We start from the raw sequence: 19,279 nt of genomic DNA on the forward strand, positions 1-19,279 counted from the left end.
GTTTGCTAAATTATGTGTGATTTTAGTTGAAAAAATATTGACAAAAATCGAGTTTAGAGTTCTATTTTAACTATTTTACAAAATATAGGATCCAAAAAGTAATTTATCAAAATACAAAATCCAAACAAATAATGAGAAAAAATAGGAGATCCAAAAATGTATAAACCTTTCAAAAAATCCTTAAAAAAATACTTCTACTTTTATTTCTTTTCTTTTACTGTATATGGGAATAAAAACAAAAAATTTCTCAAACAAACAACCATAAATGACCCATTACTCCATCTAAAAAAATATATGGTTGAAATTTAATAGCAATGTTAAACCTTAAAATAACAAAACATAATTTGTAATGATTAGTGTCTAGAAACTAATGATGAAGACCATATTTTTTTATACATGAACTACTAATATAATATATATTTTTTAAAAATATTAAGTGTGATTGTTTGTAAGGTAGAAAACTATTTGATGCATAATGGTATTGTAAAGTATTATTTTGGTACTTTATATTTGTAATAATACTTATTTGATATAATTAATAAATAAAATTTTGTCAATTTAATTAAATTATTTTTAGTTATATGAATTCTAAATTCAAATTTAATTATTTAATTACATATAATTTATACTAGTTTAGTCATATTAATAAAATTTTATTTATTAAATTTGAGTCTAGGGTGCCAAATATGTATGATTTTAAAATTAAAAGTACTATATATTTATTATTGAAAAAAAATATCAAAATGATACTTTGCATAAACATAAAGTACTAAATGAATAAATTCCATTATTTTTAAATTATTTATATATTTCTTAAAATTAAAATCACATATTTTATAAATGATTTTAAAATATTTGTTTGCTTTTGCTTTTGCAGTCATTTCAAAAGATTAAGGTAAATTCCCTAGAAAGATAAAGAACATTGCATATGATATGTTTTTTTTAATGATAATGATATGCATTCCTAAATTAGTAGAAGCACATAACTCTTAACTTGTGAATATTATATTACTTGGGAAAGTTCATAACACCTAATTTTGACTGCTTCTTACTCACATGGAGATGATGATGGAGGATTGGAAGCAAAGTTGAATTGACTCATGCATTTTATTTTATCATTAATGTTATTTTAATGGCAAGAGAAGAGAGAGAGAGTCATTTTTCTTTGTTTTATAATCTATAATTTAATGCTACTATTATTAGAACTTTAGGGGGTTTGTTGAATGAGTAATAATATGTGGGCTTCAAATATACAATAAACAATACATAGAGTGATCTAATCCATTGTTTTATTAAAATTGAATCTCATTGATTTAAAAATCAATTGCACATTATTTTGTGTAATATTTTAATGCATATTATAGATTCCCGTATCATTACTCTTGTTATATAAATATATATGGTACATCTCAACTTAACGAGTGTGGTATTTATATTGAGAAAAACATTTTGCTTTCGCTCAACAACCTCCTTTGTATTCTTTTGATCTGACTTGACTTATATATCATGCATCATAACTTCAACTTGTCATTTTATTAATTAATTAGCAATAACATAATTTACTTGAAACTACATAAACGTGTATACATATACCGAGTGACATCCCACGTATGATCATGCTTTGTTGAATGTTTGTTTAGATTTTATCTTTTTCTCTGCATATTTTATTTTACTTTACAATGGAAATTTGGTAACAAATGAGGCCTTAATAATGTGGGGTACAAATTATATTCTATATTGATAATCAAGTATTTTATAATTTAAAAATTGGTAAAAATATAATTTTGTGCTCAAATTTAATCAATCAAATTTTCAAAATAATCAAGTTATCCTAATTATAAATAATTAAGTAAAGGCGTGCGAAGGTTCCTCTCTTCTCTCCATGATGAAGAAGAAGAAGGTTGCTCGAAAGCCTGCATCAAGAACAAGATCTGAGGAGGCCACTAAATCACTGCCATCAACGGAATCTTCGTTGAAGGTTCACCCTGTTCTACAGACAGAGGACGTTTTACCTGATAGCTTGACGGAAAATACGCAGAGGATAAGTTCGTTGGGTCTGAATTGCGAAGATGGATTGTCTCATCAGGGGGATGAAGATAAGATAAGAGATACAGTTCTGGTTGAGGGAAATGAGGATTTCCAATCTTCTGCTCAATCGCATTGGGCGAACCTCAGAGGTAAATTAAACGTCAATGAGTCGACTAAGCTGCATTATGAGGAGCCTTTACTGAAAAATGGAAAGAAAGTAGCTCAAATTGATTTGGAGGAGGTTGCTGAACAAGCTCAGAATTGGAGTTCAGCTGTGATATGCATGGTTTTGGGAGCCAACCCCCCTTTTGCAGTTTTTGAAGGGTTTGTAAAAAGAATATGGGGTCACCTGGGTATTGAACGGGTAGTGAGGATGCATATGGGTCTCACCATTGTCAAGTTCAATGATGAGGCTACTAGAGATTTTGTTTTGCAGAATGGCATTGTGCAGTTTGATCGGAAACCAGTCATAGTGAGGCCTTGGACCCAAGATCTGGACACCATCAGGTTAGTAAGATCTGTTCCCCTGTGGATTCGACTTCCAAACTTAGGTCTGCAATACTGGGGAAAAAAATGTCTCAATGCTTTGGTAAGCACTATTGGGAAGCCAATTATGGTGGATAAGTTTACCAATGATAGATCTATGATCAGATTTGCAAGGGTGCTTGTAGAAATGGACATAACTGATGATCCTCCTTTTGTCATTCAATTTGTCAATGAGCTGGGCCAAATTCAAGAACAATTTGTGGAATATGAATGGTTCCCTATAAAATGCCAGAATTGTAAGGGATATGGGCATAATTCAGCTGAATGCAAGAAATTTGATAACAAAAGCTGGGTGACCAAGGATAAGGCTATTAAGGAGGTTATAAGGGTTGATGCTAAATTAGGTGAGGCTGGAAATAACTCAGAAGGGAATATTGCAGAAACTGATGGCCATAAAGCAGTATTATCTCAGCAGAAAGCAACTGAGTTAAGCAATGTTACTAGTGATCCAACGAGTAGATTACAGATTCAACAGGAGACACGATTTCAGGCCAATAAAGAAAATTGGGAGGTCCCAAAGAAGGTTGGGAATTCAAAGAGCAAAGGTAAGTCAGTGAGCACGCATTTAGGAAGTAAGCTGAATGTATTCAAGGTACTCCAAGACCAAGAAACAGGGGAGAAATCTGAGGTTCTAATTGACCCTAAAGCTGATGGATTGCTCAAATTTGCTTAGTTGGAATGTTAGGGGGTTGAATAAGAGAGACAAACAGCAAGCAATTCTAAGTCTCTTAAGGTTGAATAAAGTTGGTATTGGTGCTCTGTTAGAGAATAAGTTGAAGATGGATAAAACTAAGGATATGATGTCTAAAGTGTTTGAGGGCTGGGATCACTATAATAGCCCAGTTATTGAAGGCAGAATTCTGGTTTTATGGAGGAAGACTTTTGTTAAGGTTCAGGTGTTAATGGAACACAAGCAATTTCTTCATTGTTTGGTTTCTTTTACTGGCCTTCAGCTGGATTTTGTTGTCTCTTTTGTGTATGGTTTTAACACAGTGGTTGAGAGGTTGGATTTGTTGAGGGATTTGTCTTCAATTCAAGTTACTAGTAAGCCTTGGCTGGTAGTGGGTGATTTTAATGCAATGTTTAACTATGATGACAGACTTGGGGGTAAGAGGATTAATGCTAATGAGATAATGGACTCTACATCTTGGCTAGCCTTTTCTCAGCTAGCTCCAATCAAAATCATAGGTTCGAAGGTTACCTGGTCGAATAGACATGAGGGAGCTGATAGAGTTTATTCTAAAATAGATCATGGGTTTATCAATGAAGATTGGTTTGACTTTATTCCAAATACTGTTGCTGAAATTCTGTGGGATGTGCTTTCGGATCATTGTTTCATTCTCATTAAGGCACTTAAGGTGGGACATCTTGGAATTAAACCCTTTAGATTCTTTAATTGTTGGATAACTCACAGCAGGTTTAAAGAAACTGTTATTGATAACTGGAGCAAGCCTTTGACAGCAAAAGGGTTATTGGGAGTGACAAGGAAATTGCTCAGGCTGAAGCATACTTTGAAAGCATTCAGTAGGATGGAAATAGGGGACATTGAACAGGGGTATCATCAGGCTAAGGGTGCTTATCAGGTCGCATTAACAGAAGCTCAGGAACATCCTTTGGATGCTTCTGCACAGGAGGCAGAGATATTAGCAGCGGTCCGTTATAAAGAGCATTATACTCGGTACAGGAGCTACTTAATTCAGCGTAGTAAAGTCACTTGGATTCAGAAGGGGGATGAAAATATTTCTTATTTTCATGCTTGTATTAAAAAGAGAAGAGAGGAGAATCGGATATTGTCTTTTTTGAATGATCATGGGGAGGTAATTACTGATTATGGGGCAGTAGTGAAGCATTTTCTTGATCATTTTAGGCAGTATATGGGAAGTCAAAGTTCAGGTTCTGGGCTGATTAACATTGATTGCATTGATTTGGGCCCTTGTTTAGACATTGATTTGCAGCTGAACTTAATCAAGAAATTTACTAAAGCTGATGTAAATAAAGCTCTGTTTAGTATTCCAGGTACTAAAAGTCCAAGCTTAGATGGCTACAATTCAGATTTTTACAAGGCTATGTGGAAGTATATTGGAGATGACATTTCTTTGGCTGTTTTAGATTTTTTTAAAACAGGGAGGATCCTGGCTGAGTTGAACAAAACAGTTTTGGTTCTAATTCCTAAAATTGATTCCCCTAATAGGGCAGTTGATTATAGGCCTATAGCATGTTGTAATACTCTGTATAAGTGCATTTCAAAAATGCTTTGCAGTAGGCTTTCGGAAGTGTTAGCCTCTATTATTAGTTCCAATCAAGGTGCTTTTATTAGAGGGAGATCTCTTGCTCATAACATCCTTATTTTTCAAGATTTGATTAAGAATTATAACAGAAAGAATGCTTCCCTGATATGTACTTTGAAGATAGATCTGAGTAAAGCCTATGATACTCTTGATTGGGATTTTTTAGAGAGGTTATTAATAAGATTGAGGTTTCCTTCTAAATTCATTCATTGGGTGATGGTTTGTCTCAGAGGTACGTCCTATTCTGTTTTGATGAATGGTCGTTTGCAGGGTGGATTTCAAGGAGTTAAGGGTCTTCGACAAGGCGACCCTATTTCCCCATTACTATTTGTCTTAGTTATGGAATATCTCACCTGATTGCTTCAATTTGGTGCAATGCATCATGAATTTCGGTTTCATCCTTTACGTAAAAATCTCAAAATCATCAACTTACGCTTCGCTGATGATTTAGTGATTTTTTGCAAGGCTAATAGAGGTTCAGTTCAGATTATTAAGCAGGTTTTTGAAGACTTTTGCTATAGTACTGGAATGAAGGCTAACTTAAGCAAGTCTCAAGTCTTCTTCAGTGGTATCTCTGCTCAAGACAAACGCCAACTACAGCTTCTGTTAGAGTTAGAAGAGGGCTCCTTCCCCCTGAAATACCTTGTTGTTCCTTTGAGACCCACTAAATGGAAAGCGGCTGACTGCGGTGAAATTCTTAAAAAGTTAAAGCTTAAACTTCACACTTGGTCAAGTAGACATCTATCCTATGCAGGGAGAGTTCAGCTCATCACTTCTGTTCTTTTGGGGCTGAGAAATTACTGGATGAATATTTTTTTATTGCCTCAAAGTATAATCAAAGAAGTGGACAAGCTTTGCATGTGGTTTCTTTGGGGTAATGATGGAACTAGAAGCAAATTTCATCTTACATCCTGGTCTACGGTTTGTTTGCCTAAAGCTTTTGGTGGTTTGGGGTTTGGAGAAGGCTATTAGTCATCAGCAGGAAGCATTATGGGTAAAGTGGGTTCATGCAGTGTATTTAAAGGGCCAAAACTTTTGGCAATACCAACTTAAGGCTGATGCAAGTTGGTATTGGCGCAAAATCTGTCAATTACGTGAGATGTTCTCTCAAGAGGAGATTGAAAAGGCTGGTAGTAATGGAAGGTTTAAAGTTAGACAATTGTATACTGGGCTGTTTCAGCTTACCCCTGTCAATTACAAGCAATTTGTTTGGAACAGAGTGAGTGTTCCTAAGCATAGGTTCATCACTTGGCTTGCTGTCAATTCTAAGTTGCTAACTAGGGACCACTTACAAAGAGTGATGCAGCTGGATTCTTCTCTTTGCCCGGTCTGTGATCAAGAGTTGGAGAGTCATAGTCATCTGCTCTTTGGGTGTTATTTCTCTCAGCAGGTTGTTCAAAAGATTCATAGCTGGTTTGGCTGTTCTTGGCCTCTTATTTACTCAGACTGGTGCAGATGGATTGGTGGTATGAGTAAGGGGGTTAGAGCTTCAAAGGTGGCGGTTGTGTTCTCTGCTACAGTCTACTTTGTGTGGCATAACAGAAATATTTGTGTTGTTCATAATTACTCTCTTAGTATTATGACTGTAGTTGAGTTGATAAAAAATGCCATTAAGTGTAGACTGAGTGCATTTTTCTCTGATGATGTTGTAAAGCTGTGAGTTTTTTAGTGTTGAATTGGTGAGCTAGTTTATTTCAGTGGGCTTGTGTTGGCTGTAGCTTGGTTGCTTTTTGCTGTGATTAATAAAAATTCTTTTTCTTGATCAAAATAAATAAATAAATAATTAAGTAATTATAATATTATATTTAAATTTATCTAAAAAAATTATTATGACATGTCTGATATTATACATGGTCCAGCATATAATTCTTTTTAAAGATTTTTAATTTTATTTGTAATAATATTTTATATTTTGAATTATAAACATTATCTATTTTTTTTTTTAATTCTTACACATGGTTTCAAACCTAGTCTCCAATACCATGTGATACTTGAGCAGTTGAGCTAGCCTCAAGTAGTAACATTATATAATGTTTTAATTTTAGTAAAATTCACTTTCATTATAACTAAATTTTTATTTTCATCGTTCTTTTAAAATAAATATGTCTCCATGGAGATTTTCTACCCCCACCCCGCTAATATTCTTAATTTCTTATCCCCTTACATGTGTAATTTTTATGTACTAATTATTATTTTTTTTAATTTATTAAATATAATATGTGGTACTTTATAATAAATTGTGTCAATCAATGTTAGATGGTATTGGGCAACATAGGTGCCTTATAGCAATGCTCAATTTTTTTATCTACAGACTCTTTTTTAATTACTAAATTACACTAATCAATGTTAGGTGGTTTTTGACATCATATTTGTCTTATAGCAATGCTCAATTTTGTATGTACTAACTTTTTTTTTGTTATATGCTAACTAAATTTAAGTCTTTAATTTTCAACCATTTACTAAATTAATAATACATTTTTTATTTATAAAATTACATAAATAAGTAGATTTATATTTTCTTTCAAAATAATATTAACAAATAATCTCTCAAAATGTGAGCACTCTCAATGGCCCCTTTAAAATAGTTATACTCTAAAATTATAGCTCAAATATGATAAAATGGTTCTTTATCAAATGAATTATTCTCTATTGGAGCATTTGGGCGGGAAGCCCTACATGGGATCCGTTACTTGACTTGTGAAGCCCTGTGCTCGAAGCAAAATCAGATTACTTGCACAAAGAAAGTGACCAAAGATACTATAAAGACAACTATTCACTCTTTTATAAATATTTTATTTTATTTTTTAACTTTTCTCCATATATATTTTATATTATGAATAATATTATATAGTTTTAATAAAAAAAAATTATACTTATATACATATTATATTTTTATATTTTGTTATAATTATTATATTGAGAATTATTTTTAAATTTTGTATTAATTTATATTTTATTTTATTTTGGAATAATCTAAAATAATTATAGTTATGTTTTGATATTATATATGGCTAAATATTAAAAGATATAAAGATATTATTGATAATGAATGAAAAAAAATTAAAAATAATATTCAAATGACACATTGAAAAAATAAAAAAGTTGATGTTGTGTAATATAAAAAATATTGATAAAATAAATAAAAAAAATGTTTTGATGAGTTATTAGACACAGAATTGTATCTATTGAGATTGCTCTAACAAATTCTCCAATTTTATCTATTTTGGTTGAGTAGTTAACACGTTAAGGTTGATAAAAAGAAGAAAAATGTATTATGGAGCAATACTTTAGTCCCTCACTTGGATTTGATTGGATTTGAAGGACTTAGTACTTCATCTATTTTCAGCCATTGGATCCATGATGGACGGTGGGATTGTGGTGTTTGGTTGAGGATGTGTTAAAATACAAATATACTCCTTGATAACTCTTAGGAACCGACTACCGTTTCCACTCTTAATTTTTTTTCTGATTTTTTTAATTGAAAACAAAGAAGAGTTGTTCTTCCCCTCCTAATGTACCTCGGTCTATCTCTCCCTCTCCATTGCTTTTTTTAGTCAGAGTTTTGTGTTAAAATTGTTGAATAATAGGTGGATTGGCGCGGTTAATTGATGGTGGGTTTCATTCATTCTTCTCCTTTGTTTTTTTCGTACATTGTCCAGGAACAAAGCTACCTTGTTTTCCATCTGTGGATACATTTGTCTTGCATTTGCTCTTCTTATTTTTCTCATTTTGTGCCCTAATTTTGTTTGTCTTCTCATATTTTAAATTTCGTCATATAGAAATTATGTTCTGCTAACTAAATTTGATGGATGCAGATCATTTGTTCCGTTGATTTTAATTCATTCTCTTGTTCATTCTCACTCCCGTCAAGCAACACACCCACTCAGAGGTATTTGATCGTCCCAATGAGCGGTCCATGACAAAGGCACTCTTCCCAACTTCCACCCATTCTTCTAAAGTCGTGGAGAGGTAATCTCTCTCTATATTTCTTGTTTTTTTTAATGGATTTAGTTAGAGCACCAAATGTTTGATGCAATGCCTATTTGCCTACTTTTATATTTTATTTTGTATGTGTAAATGAAGAATGAATTGAATCTCTGTCTTAATTTTGAAGTTTATACATGCATTTTGGCTGGAGTGATGTTTTAAGCCATTTATTTTCCATTGACTTTGTTTTTTTAAGAAAAAGTTGTTCTGCATTTGAAATTAATGATTATTTATGTATGAACATGATTAGTTTTCTTAATTAAATGTTGTTTGAGTTAATGATAGCATTTATTAACAATTGTCTTGTGCAAGACTCGTTTGATGAAAGTCATTGTGATATTTTTTGGTTTCATTCAAGTTTTTTTTTTTTAGAAAATTAAGTGCAAATTGTACAGTGTTGTTGTTTAATTTGTAATAATCATTTTATTTGCTGGTGACATGGTAGTTCTATGATTCATATCTATTTATATTAGTGACATGAATTTATGCTATTGTGAGAATATACCAATGTGATTGCAAGATAATTAGGTAAATTTTTAAATAAGAGAAAAAAGATGAAAGTTATTAAGAGGATGTTTGGCACCTTAACTAAAAAACTGTTTTTTGTTTTTAAAAGCTAAAAACTGTTTTTTGAAATCAAGTGGGGGTGTTTAGTATTGTTTTCAGAAAACAATTTTTAAAAACAAAGTTACAAAAAATAGAAAATTTTGAGAACAAGGAAAAGTTGTTTTCTGTTGTTCTCAAATTTTCTCACTTCTTATTTTTCATCATTTTTTCTTTGAAATTATTTTATCTCATTATTTATTGCAAACTTTTAAAATATATTTCTCTTTGTAAATATATTTGTTAATTTTTTATTTAAGATTTAAAAAAAATAAAACTAAAAAATTGTTTTTAGAAAATATTAACCAAACACCTCTTGTTTTTTGAAAACTACAAAAACAATTTTCTGTTCTCATTTCTGATAACACAATTTTGAAAACAAAAAACAAAAAACAATACCAAACAGGCCCTAAAGCTACCATGCATCATGCTCTAGTCTTAGTTAGATTACTATTCTAGTACTCTTACCATCTACTTTAATTTTGTTACAAAAAAAATCATTAAAAAAATACTTATGAAAAGTGAAACTCTTAGCTACTTGATATCATATAATAGCCAAAATTCATACACAATTAATTATACAACAATGAGGTACCTAATTAGTGCTAATTCATTCATCCAACCATTAAAACATATTTAAAGCTTTTATTAACACAATTTACAAAAAAAAAAAACACTAGACTGATTAGTTCAGGTTTTTTTACTTTCTACTATAACATTGTTACTTACCACTTAATTCAAAATTACTTACCCATAGTAAAAGGATACTTTACTAAATAAGTTACAAATCAATACCAAAATGACCATATTCACCTTAACTATACACTATTTTGGATATAAATTACCCTATTGTCCGTACCTTTAACAGCTGCATCAAGATTACTACTCACAATCCGTTCATATAACCCATTCTATATGTAAAACACTATAAAAGATAAATACACCAAACTAATTCACATCACGATACTTGGAAAATTTAACGGGCGAAGTACTAATAGGACTAAAGAATTTTCCTTACGATAATTATTTTTTAAAATTGTAGGTAATAATAATAAATAATAAAAGTAAATATTGACAACACCAAAAAGTCGAAGGCATGGAACGTACTATTAATCCAATAATGATTAATAGTAGGTTTCTTAGGATAATAAAACGAAGCAACTAGACTCACTCTATACAAAATTCTAAGCTTTTTTATTTTAATAATTAAAAAAATATCTAATCTCTTGCTTGCCTCGCCTATAAATTAGTGAACAACTTATCATTTTCCTCCTCCCTCCTCTCTTCCTAATTTCCGGGATTACTCGTTTGGTCTCTCTCTTTCTCTGATCCAAATACACAGAATCCGTGTACAAATGGATCCACCCAGTTTCGTAATCGAAGCCTCCGAGGCTGAATCCATGGCTGCCAACTCCGGCCTCACAGTCCTACAACTCCTCCCCTCTCTCGTCAAGCCAGCCCAGACCCTGGCCCGACCGCCCATCTCCAAGTTCCATGTCGGCGCCGTCGGTTATGGCTCATCGGGGCGGATATTCCTCGGCGTCAACCTTGAGTTCCCGGGTCTCCCTCTACACCACTCTGTCCATGCCGAGCAATTCCTCGTCACCAATCTATCCATCAACGGCGAAACCCGTCTCGAATACATCGCCGTCTCCTCCGCCCCTTGCGGCCATTGCCGCCAATTCCTCCAAGAAATCCGCGGAGCCCCGGATATCAAGATCCTGATCACGTCGGCGGAGCCCGGGGACGATGACGGCAATCGCCCCGATTTCGACAAGTTCAACCCGCTTCTGAGTCTTTTGCCTCAGCGGTTCGGACCCGACGACCTACTGGACAAGGACATGCCGTTGTTCTTGGAGCCACACCGTAATGGGTTTTCGTTCCCGAGCGGAACCCACCATAGCTTGTCCAATGGCTCGTGCGACGAAAATGGCGAGGTGGGTCTACTGAAACTCGCAGCTTTAGAGGCCACGAACAATTCTCATGCGCCGTACAGTGGCTGCCCTTCTGGGGTGGCGATTTTGGATTCTAGTGGCAGGATTTACAAAGGGTCTTATACGGAATCGGCGGCCTATAATCCGAGCTTGGGACCGGTCCAGGCGGCGCTGATTGCTTACATAGCCGGAGGAGGTGGCGGGTACGACAAAATAGTGGCTGTCGTTTTAGTGGAGAAGGAAGATGCTTCGATCAGACAAGAACAAACTGCGAGGCTTCTTTTGCAGTCCATCTCGCCAAAGTCTGAGTTTCGGGTTTTTCAATGCAGTAAAAAGACTTGTCCTTGTTGATGCGAGTTAAATGTGTATTCTATCATAACCTTGTTATCCTTTTCTAACCATTTTGGTTGATTAATATTGGGAAAGGATTGGACCGAGTAAAGTCAATGAATGAAGATGATCTTTTTGTGTACATCTTTTGATTTGGTTCGTACTACTTTTTAACCACAGTGATCCGAATCTTTTCCTTTTTTTTTCTTTTAATATTATGAATTGGGTTGGATTGGATTACATGGTATTTGATTTCATTAAAACAGAAAAGCCAACCTTAAGAAGTCTTAGCCTATTGTATACCAGCATCTTGTTTTCTCTTCTTCTTATATCACACTAGTCAAAGATGAGAAAACAAAGAAATGCCAGAACTAGTTATAGTATTTCTTTTAAATTTTATTCATTGGTTTGCTTTACTACGGAGCTTTGATTGTTGAAAATACTGTGAGACGGTCTTTTTGATGTCATAAACAAAAGTCCTTTTACATACAGTTCAATCACTGGTCTAAGGCATTATTGAATGAATTTCACTGTGCCACTCATAATTGCCAAATTGATTGGTGCTAATGGAGTTCCAATGTTGCATCATCTTCATTCACTTTCCTATTTTTTAATCATTCTAATAAAGTACCCAATTCTTTAATATCATAACTTTGAACACCTGTGCACAAAAGAATAGTTCAGAAAACAACATAACTCTTGCCACATTTCTTTTAAGCCATTATAACTACAATAGCTATGATGACATTTTAAGGTGAAAACTGAAAAGGAACTTGTCGAGCTTGCTTTTTCTATCACTTAAGTTGCATTCTAGCCAAAGTCACTCCACTTGTTCTGTTCTTAGTTGACTCATAAACCAGAGGTTATTTCAGAAGAGTGTCCATCACATATGAACTTTTGGGGCGATCAAGTGTTAACAAAAAGGAAGGAAAGATAATAGAGTATGGTAACACTTGATGAAAGAGATTGTATGTGGCCCTATATGACCAAGCAATAATCATCAATCCAGCTATCCACAGTCAATTTTAACATTTAAAATCTTGTAGAAGTTCTACCACTTTGTTTATTTCGTGGCCATTACACAACAAAAGTAGTAGTTGAATCTATAACTATAAGTATAATAGAATATTGCAGCCAGGAAGCTTCATAGTAATACATTTTGATGTGTGATATTTTGACTGTATACAATATTTGATCTAAAGGATCGATAGGGTAGGGACGACTAAGACCATTATTTGGATTAGAGTAATATAGTAAGGGTCTACTTGTACCACATACTACATATTAATTTTTGGATATTATATCCATGTGTGTGGTATTCGAATAAACAATTTCAATTAGGCTTTTTATGCTAATTAGTCTTAAACCAAGTTCGATTTGTTTTTTCTTTGACTCTAGGGGTTTGCTAATTATAAGCCTATATTTGTTAAGGTTTTATTTCATATACTACTTTTTTTCCTCACGGAATGTTGGGTAATGATATATTAACAAAATATTACATACAAATGACATGGCATTTTTCTTTTTTAATATAATAGATCAGTTGTGTATTTTGCATGCAAATATCTTATATAATTTTTAAAAAAAAATTAACGAAATTTTTGTAAAAATAGATATTGAGGTGATACCATTGAAGCTATTTTTTGTGGTGTACAATCCTAATTAATTACTATGTGGGAATAGGTACTCAGTGATGGTGAAGATGAAGTTCTACAAAAAAAAAAAAAACACAATCAATTAGTTGTTGAAAAAATCAAAAGTTTTTAATTTTTTTTTTAGTTTCTACTTCTTTCGAGATTTTATAATGTTATATTACATAAACAAAGTTCGATGTTCAATTTGATAGCAAATTAAAAAAATTGGAGCTTCTTTATTGTAATATATAAAACTTAATATAAATTGTTAATTCGCATTAAGTAGCCTCGAACACTCTAGGCTCCCACAATAATACTTTTGTGCTCTTCGCAAAAGTAATGCTAAATTTGGTATCAAGTAGGTATGGGAAGAGCCGAAGAGCTGACATTTAGTAACTTTCACTTTGTATTATTACATTTTCATTAGGCTTATTGGGATTTCCCCAACTATTAACCCTACAAAATTGTTTTATGCTGTTAAAAATTTTCCTGAACTATTCACATTATTGAAATGTGCGACTTCTGTTTAATTTTCCTAATAGAATTGTGATGTGGCGACACTAGAGTGTTAATATAATATTGACATGTGTATAATTTAAAAAATAAATAGGAATTTACCCCTGAACTATTACCACTAACTATCAAATCATGCCCCAAAATTCAAAAATTTAAAATTTAAACGATATTTTAAATATTAAAATAAAGGTAAGAAAATATTAAACAAAAAATCCATTTGAATTAAATTAAATCATACAAAATTAAAAAATCAAATAGATAAAAACAAAACTAGATTAACATTTTCTCTTGTACAAAACTCATCAATTTCACCACCAACCAAAAATCTCAACAAAACTCATCAATTTATCACAACAAAAACTCAACTAAAAAAACTATCACAACATGTACAAATCAAAATTTCAATCTCTCAAATTCATACACATTTTAATATGATATCAACATAACGAAAAATCCAGATTTTCTATTATTTTTCTCACACCTTTGCTGTAATGCCCAAAATTTCCTAATAAGGTTTAGGACCTTGATTAGGAGGATGGGAGAGCCATAATTGATTTATTATGGTATTTAATGATTATATGCATGTTTATGTGAATTATATTATTATATGATGGTGAATGCATGCATATGGGCTCATATTTTAATTGCAATGGCATTTTGGTAATTTGGCCGTTGGGGGGTGTGATTGTGTAATTTCAAGCATATGGGTGAATTATAATTTTACCACATCATATGTGGATTGGTTCGAGCCATTCGGCATGAGACGATCATGGGAATGTAAGTGTTCGGTCTAGTCATAACGGGTTTAAGTTCGGGGCTCGGGGTGAGTCTCGGAGTCACTTTGATGATTAGAACATTACCGGGAATTAAAGGGTAATGGGATATGATTTATTGGTATTTGAGAATATTGAGAATAGCGGGAATTGGAGAGCGTTAATTATAATTAACGGTATAGGTTGGAAAGGACAATTTTTTCCCTTGGGATGGCTTTAGAAACCTTAAGTGACCTAGGGGCATTTAGGTCATTTGGCAAAGGATATGTATCATTTAGATGGCTGTAGAAAATAGAAAAAAAACAGAGCATCATCAACCTCATCCTTCTCTCTCTGCCGTACACCATTTTCCTTCTTTCTCCCTTTGGAATTTTGAGAGCCAATTTGAGGTAACAAGCTAGGAAATCAAGGTTTGGGCTTAGGGACTTGATTCAGCTATTGAAGGGGATTGAAAACCAAGCTTGAGGTAAGGAAACTCAGCCATGAAAGTCTGATTATACTCTGTTTTCCTTTAAGTTTCAGCTTGTGATTTCTTGGTGGTTAGTTGGAATTAATGGAAGTTTGGTTGGTGTCTAACTTGGGTTTTGATGAGGGTGAGTTATGGATAATGTTTAGTGGTTAAATTGGGTGTTAGGTTGAGGTTTGGGACTGGTTTGAAGGTTTGGTTTCGAGGGAAACGCAGGGGAAGAAAATCTGACTGTTGCTGGTTTGCGTAATGTGCTGCGGCCTGGCTATGGCGTGCCACGGCCTGAGTGTGCTTCTGGGCAAGTTTTTGCCTCTGTCTGAGGGTGAGCCGCGGCATGGCTATGGTGAGTCGCGGCCCATCAGGGCAGATTTGGCCAGAAATAGGTTTTTGACTTGGGGATGCTAGCTTAAGGCCTCGGGGTCGGTCCTACTACCCGGTTAAGTGTGGATTGATGTCCAGAGGCTAGATATTAGTTTGGAAACCTTTGCTTTCATTTTTATTGATGAATCATATATTTTGTTGGTTATGACTAGGTGACCGCTAAAGGACTAAAAGTTGATCGTTCTCAAAGGGCGTTTCTTTTATTAATTCTTGCTCGAACCCAAGGTAAGAAAACTGCACCCCATATGTGACATGCATGGCTGTGATTGATGCATGTTGGATATTGAATGTGAACATTGATAGCATAGTGTATGCTTGGCAGCTTTGCCCATTTGCATATGGTTATTATTGAGGCATGCTGGATGACTAAGTGTGATGCATGTGATGCACGAGAAACATGTGATTAGGGCATGCCATGAACGATGAATATGAGATTGGTCAGAGCTTGAGTCTCTGTGTTTGTGCATGATCGTAATTATGCTAGCAACCGTTTAGTAAGCATGTTGAATGCCCTATTCTTGGATAATTGGCATATGATATACATTGATAGCATTGCTTACCTGTGCATGGAACTGACTAACTAGTCAGATTTGGCAAAGGTGTTAGTGTAACGCCCTACTTCCTTAGAGCCGCTACTAAGTGAGTTTAAATACAAGCTTTCATCTTGCTAATCGAGGTTTTAGATCAAACAGTGTAATTAAGCTATAAACAAAGGAAAAACCTTAGAAATATTAATTTCCATAGAAAATCATAGAAGGGTTTACACTTGGGATCCCAAAATACAGTTTAGGAATGTTTACAGCATATTAATTAAACCAGGTCAACTAGACGACAAAACCAGAGTTTATCTACAAGCATCTCCCAAAATCCTCTGGCCGTGGCGGCCAGGCTGGCCGAACATGTACACGCCGCCTCACGCCTGCTGTACTCATGGTTGGTGGATCACTTCTGTACCCTTTTACCTGCACCATAGAGCATCTATGAGCCGAAGCCCAGCAAGAGAACCCACAAGCAGATAACATATGCAACATATATATCAAACATATAGACATGCCCCCAATGGCTAAACACGTACGGCCTAGCCGACCCAGGCATTTACCAAGCCCTGGATTCGCGGACCATGCCGTGAGGATATCCCAGGTATCCTTTTGGGAACTCGCTCTGGCAACTCGCACTCCACGTGCTCAGCGCTGCTCCCGGCCCCTTTGTCGTTCTCGGCCTTGCACTCAATGTGCCCAACGCCGTTCCCGGCCCTTCGCCGTTCTCAGTCTACACCGTTCCTGGCCCAAGCCGACCATTCACATCATAATTCACAAAGTATAACAAGCATACATAGAATTCTAACATAATCAAATAAAGGGCTACGCCCCGCAGTTCTAACATATTGGGCTCGGCCCTGCATATTAATTCATTCAAACACATTCGGCTCAGCCCTGCACACAAGCTCTATGGGAACAAGGGTTCTCTTACCTGAGTTCCGAACTTTCCGAGCACCGATGTCCCGAGCACAGTCCACTAACATGAGCCTCGCCGAAATCCTAGTCACAACACATAACAATATTCAACCATCAAATTCCAACCCAACAAATAACCCCAAACCGTAACCCTAACCTCCGGGATCTTGAATTCTATCAATCCGAATGATAAAATCCATCCCGAGCCTTACCCTTTAAGTTCCCAAGTCAAAAATATCATTAAAATCCTCACTGACACTAAGGGTCGCGGCCCCTCCCACTAGAGCCGCGGCTAGCCTCAAAACAGAGGCTAGCTCTCCACTGACCACCACGTGGGCCGCAGCGCGCTCGAATTCCCTCAGCCTCCCATGGCTGCGCGCGCATGCGGGCCGCGGCACACCTGTAATGCCCCAAATTTCCTAATAAGGTTTAGGACCTTGATTAGGAGGCCGGGAGGGCCATAATTGATTTAATATGTTATAAAAATGAATATATGCATGTTAATGTGAATTATATTATTATATGATGATAAATGCATGTGTATGGGAGTATTTAAAATGATAAGGGCATTTTGGTAATTTGGCCTGCTGAGGGCATATTTGTAAATTGGGTGCATATTGTAATATGTGAATGAGATTTCATTATTATGGAGATATATTCGAGCTATTCGACATGAGACGGTCATATATAATGGATTAGCGGTTTTGTCATAACGGGATCAATTTTGGGGTAATAGAAATGTTATTTGGTGATAGATTGGGAATATTTGAGATCAGGGTGAAATTCTGGAAGTTTTGACAATAGTATCCCCGGGGGTGTTTTCGGGACCCCGAGCACTAGGTTTTATTTGAGGTTACTTAAGCTTGAAGTAGCTTGTCAGATAAGAACGACGTTAGAAACCTCCCGTTCTCTCTCAAAGACGGTCCGTTTTACCATTTGAGCGTTTTCGAGGATATCTTGAGTTCTAGGAGTCGGAATCAAGCGAGGGTCGAGGCATTGCGATCCTAGGAAAGAATAGAAGCTTCTTAGCCGAAGGATTTGACGGAAAACAACCCAATCAAAGGTAATTGAAGTTTAAGTTTTGAGTTATTTCGAGTTTCTAAGCTTTGAATTGATTTTGTGAATCGTTGAGTTTTCGGTTTGTTTGAACCTTGAGTTTTGAGGGTTTTGAGGTATTGGGAACTTTGTTTTGATGATTGGGGAATGTTTAGGTGTGTTTTTGGGGACTTTGAAGTGTTGAAAACACGTTGGAGAATGGTTCTGGGTTGGGCGCCGCGGCCCTAGCTCGAGTTAGCAGGTGGCCCTTCTGTTTCGCTGGGCGCCGCGGCCCTTGTGTGGGGCGCCGCGGCGCTTGCCTCTGGAAATTCTGGGGGCCGCGGCCCAAGGTGCTAGGGCCGCAGCCCTTGCCCTGTTTTCACCCCGTTTGCTCGCTTTGACCCCGGGAACTTAGTTATGGGCCTCGGGAGTGTCCCTACTACTTGGATTAGTTTGGATTGACCTCTTGGGGGCTAGATATTGGTGTGGAACCTTTGATTATCATGTTATTGATGATGTTCCATATTTGGTTATGATTAGGTGACCGCTAAGGGCTTAAAGGTTGATCGTTCTCAAGGGTCGTTTTTATATTGGTTCTAGCTCGAATCTAAGGTAAGAAAACTGCACCCTGTGTATATGTGACATGCATGTTGGTTGATTACTGGGTATGACATGCGTGGTTATTATTGATGCATGTCTGTTGATTATTATGTATGACATGCATGGCTATTCTTGATGCATGTTGGTTGGTTATTAAACGTGACATGCATGGCTGTTATTGATGCATGTTAGATTGCTGGATTTATTACATATGATGCATGAGAAACATGTGTTTGGGACATGCTTTATATACTGAGTATGATACTGTTCAGAGCTTGAGCCTCTGTGTTTATGCATGGCCCTAATAGCACTACTACCTGTTTGGTAAGCATGCTAAATGCCTCGTTTATGGATGTGGAACATGTGATATGTGATTGGTGGCATGTCTTACTAGTGAAAGACACTGACTAGTCAGGGACCGACTCTAGAGTCGAGAATTACGCATTGAATGACTCATATGGGGTATTAATGCTAGACCGACCCAAAGGGTCGAAGAACTTATAAGCGCTTGCCTGGTCTACGACCAGATGACTATAGCCAAGGTATATGACCCCGGTGACCGTTTGTCACATGGCTAAGGGACGTTGTCCATAGTTTCGACTCTAGAGTCGTGAGGAAGGTTATGTTGGTGACTAATCACCTTGCACCTGTCCTAAACAAGCTTAAGTCGAGAATTACGCATTGAATGACTCATATGGGGTATT

General features: G+C 35.4%; 2 protein-coding genes across 2 annotated transcripts; both read left to right on the top strand.

Annotated features, from left to right (window-relative positions):
- The first annotated feature begins 5,237 nt into the window (after positions 1 to 5,237).
- Positions 5,238 to 6,522, top strand: LOC133795388 (uncharacterized). Its single transcript, XM_062232837.1, has 2 exons — positions 5,238 to 5,639; positions 5,800 to 6,522. The coding sequence occupies exons 1-2, from the start codon at positions 5,238 to 5,240 to the stop codon at positions 6,520 to 6,522; spliced, it is 1,125 nt and encodes a 374-aa protein (XP_062088821.1).
- A 4,181-nt stretch (positions 6,523 to 10,703) lies between these two features.
- Positions 10,704 to 11,860, top strand: LOC133797201 (cytidine deaminase 1). The gene has a single exon (XM_062235030.1). The coding sequence runs from the start codon at positions 10,808 to 10,810 to the stop codon at positions 11,735 to 11,737; it is 930 nt and encodes a 309-aa protein (XP_062091014.1). The 5' UTR covers positions 10,704 to 10,807; the 3' UTR covers positions 11,738 to 11,860.
- Positions 11,861 to 19,279: the final 7,419 nt, after the last annotated feature.

The sequence above is a fragment of the Humulus lupulus genome, chromosome 8 (assembly GCF_963169125.1).
Source record: "Humulus lupulus chromosome 8, drHumLupu1.1, whole genome shotgun sequence".
NCBI lineage: Eukaryota > Viridiplantae > Streptophyta > Magnoliopsida > Rosales > Cannabaceae > Humulus > Humulus lupulus.

Excerpts from the sequence above, each read along its gene's own strand:
- LOC133795388 (XM_062232837.1), top strand. The coding sequence starts at position 5,238 with ATGCATCATGAATTTCGGTTTCATCCTTTACGTAAAAATCTCAAAATC. Across the intron at positions 5,640-5,799 it reads GAGTTCAGCTCATCACTTCT|CTTTTGGTGGTTTGGGGTTT; the intron begins GTTCTTTTGGGG and ends GTTTGCCTAAAG.
- LOC133797201 (XM_062235030.1), top strand. The coding sequence starts at position 10,808 with ATGGATCCACCCAGTTTCGTAATCGAAGCCTCCGAGGCTGAATCCATG.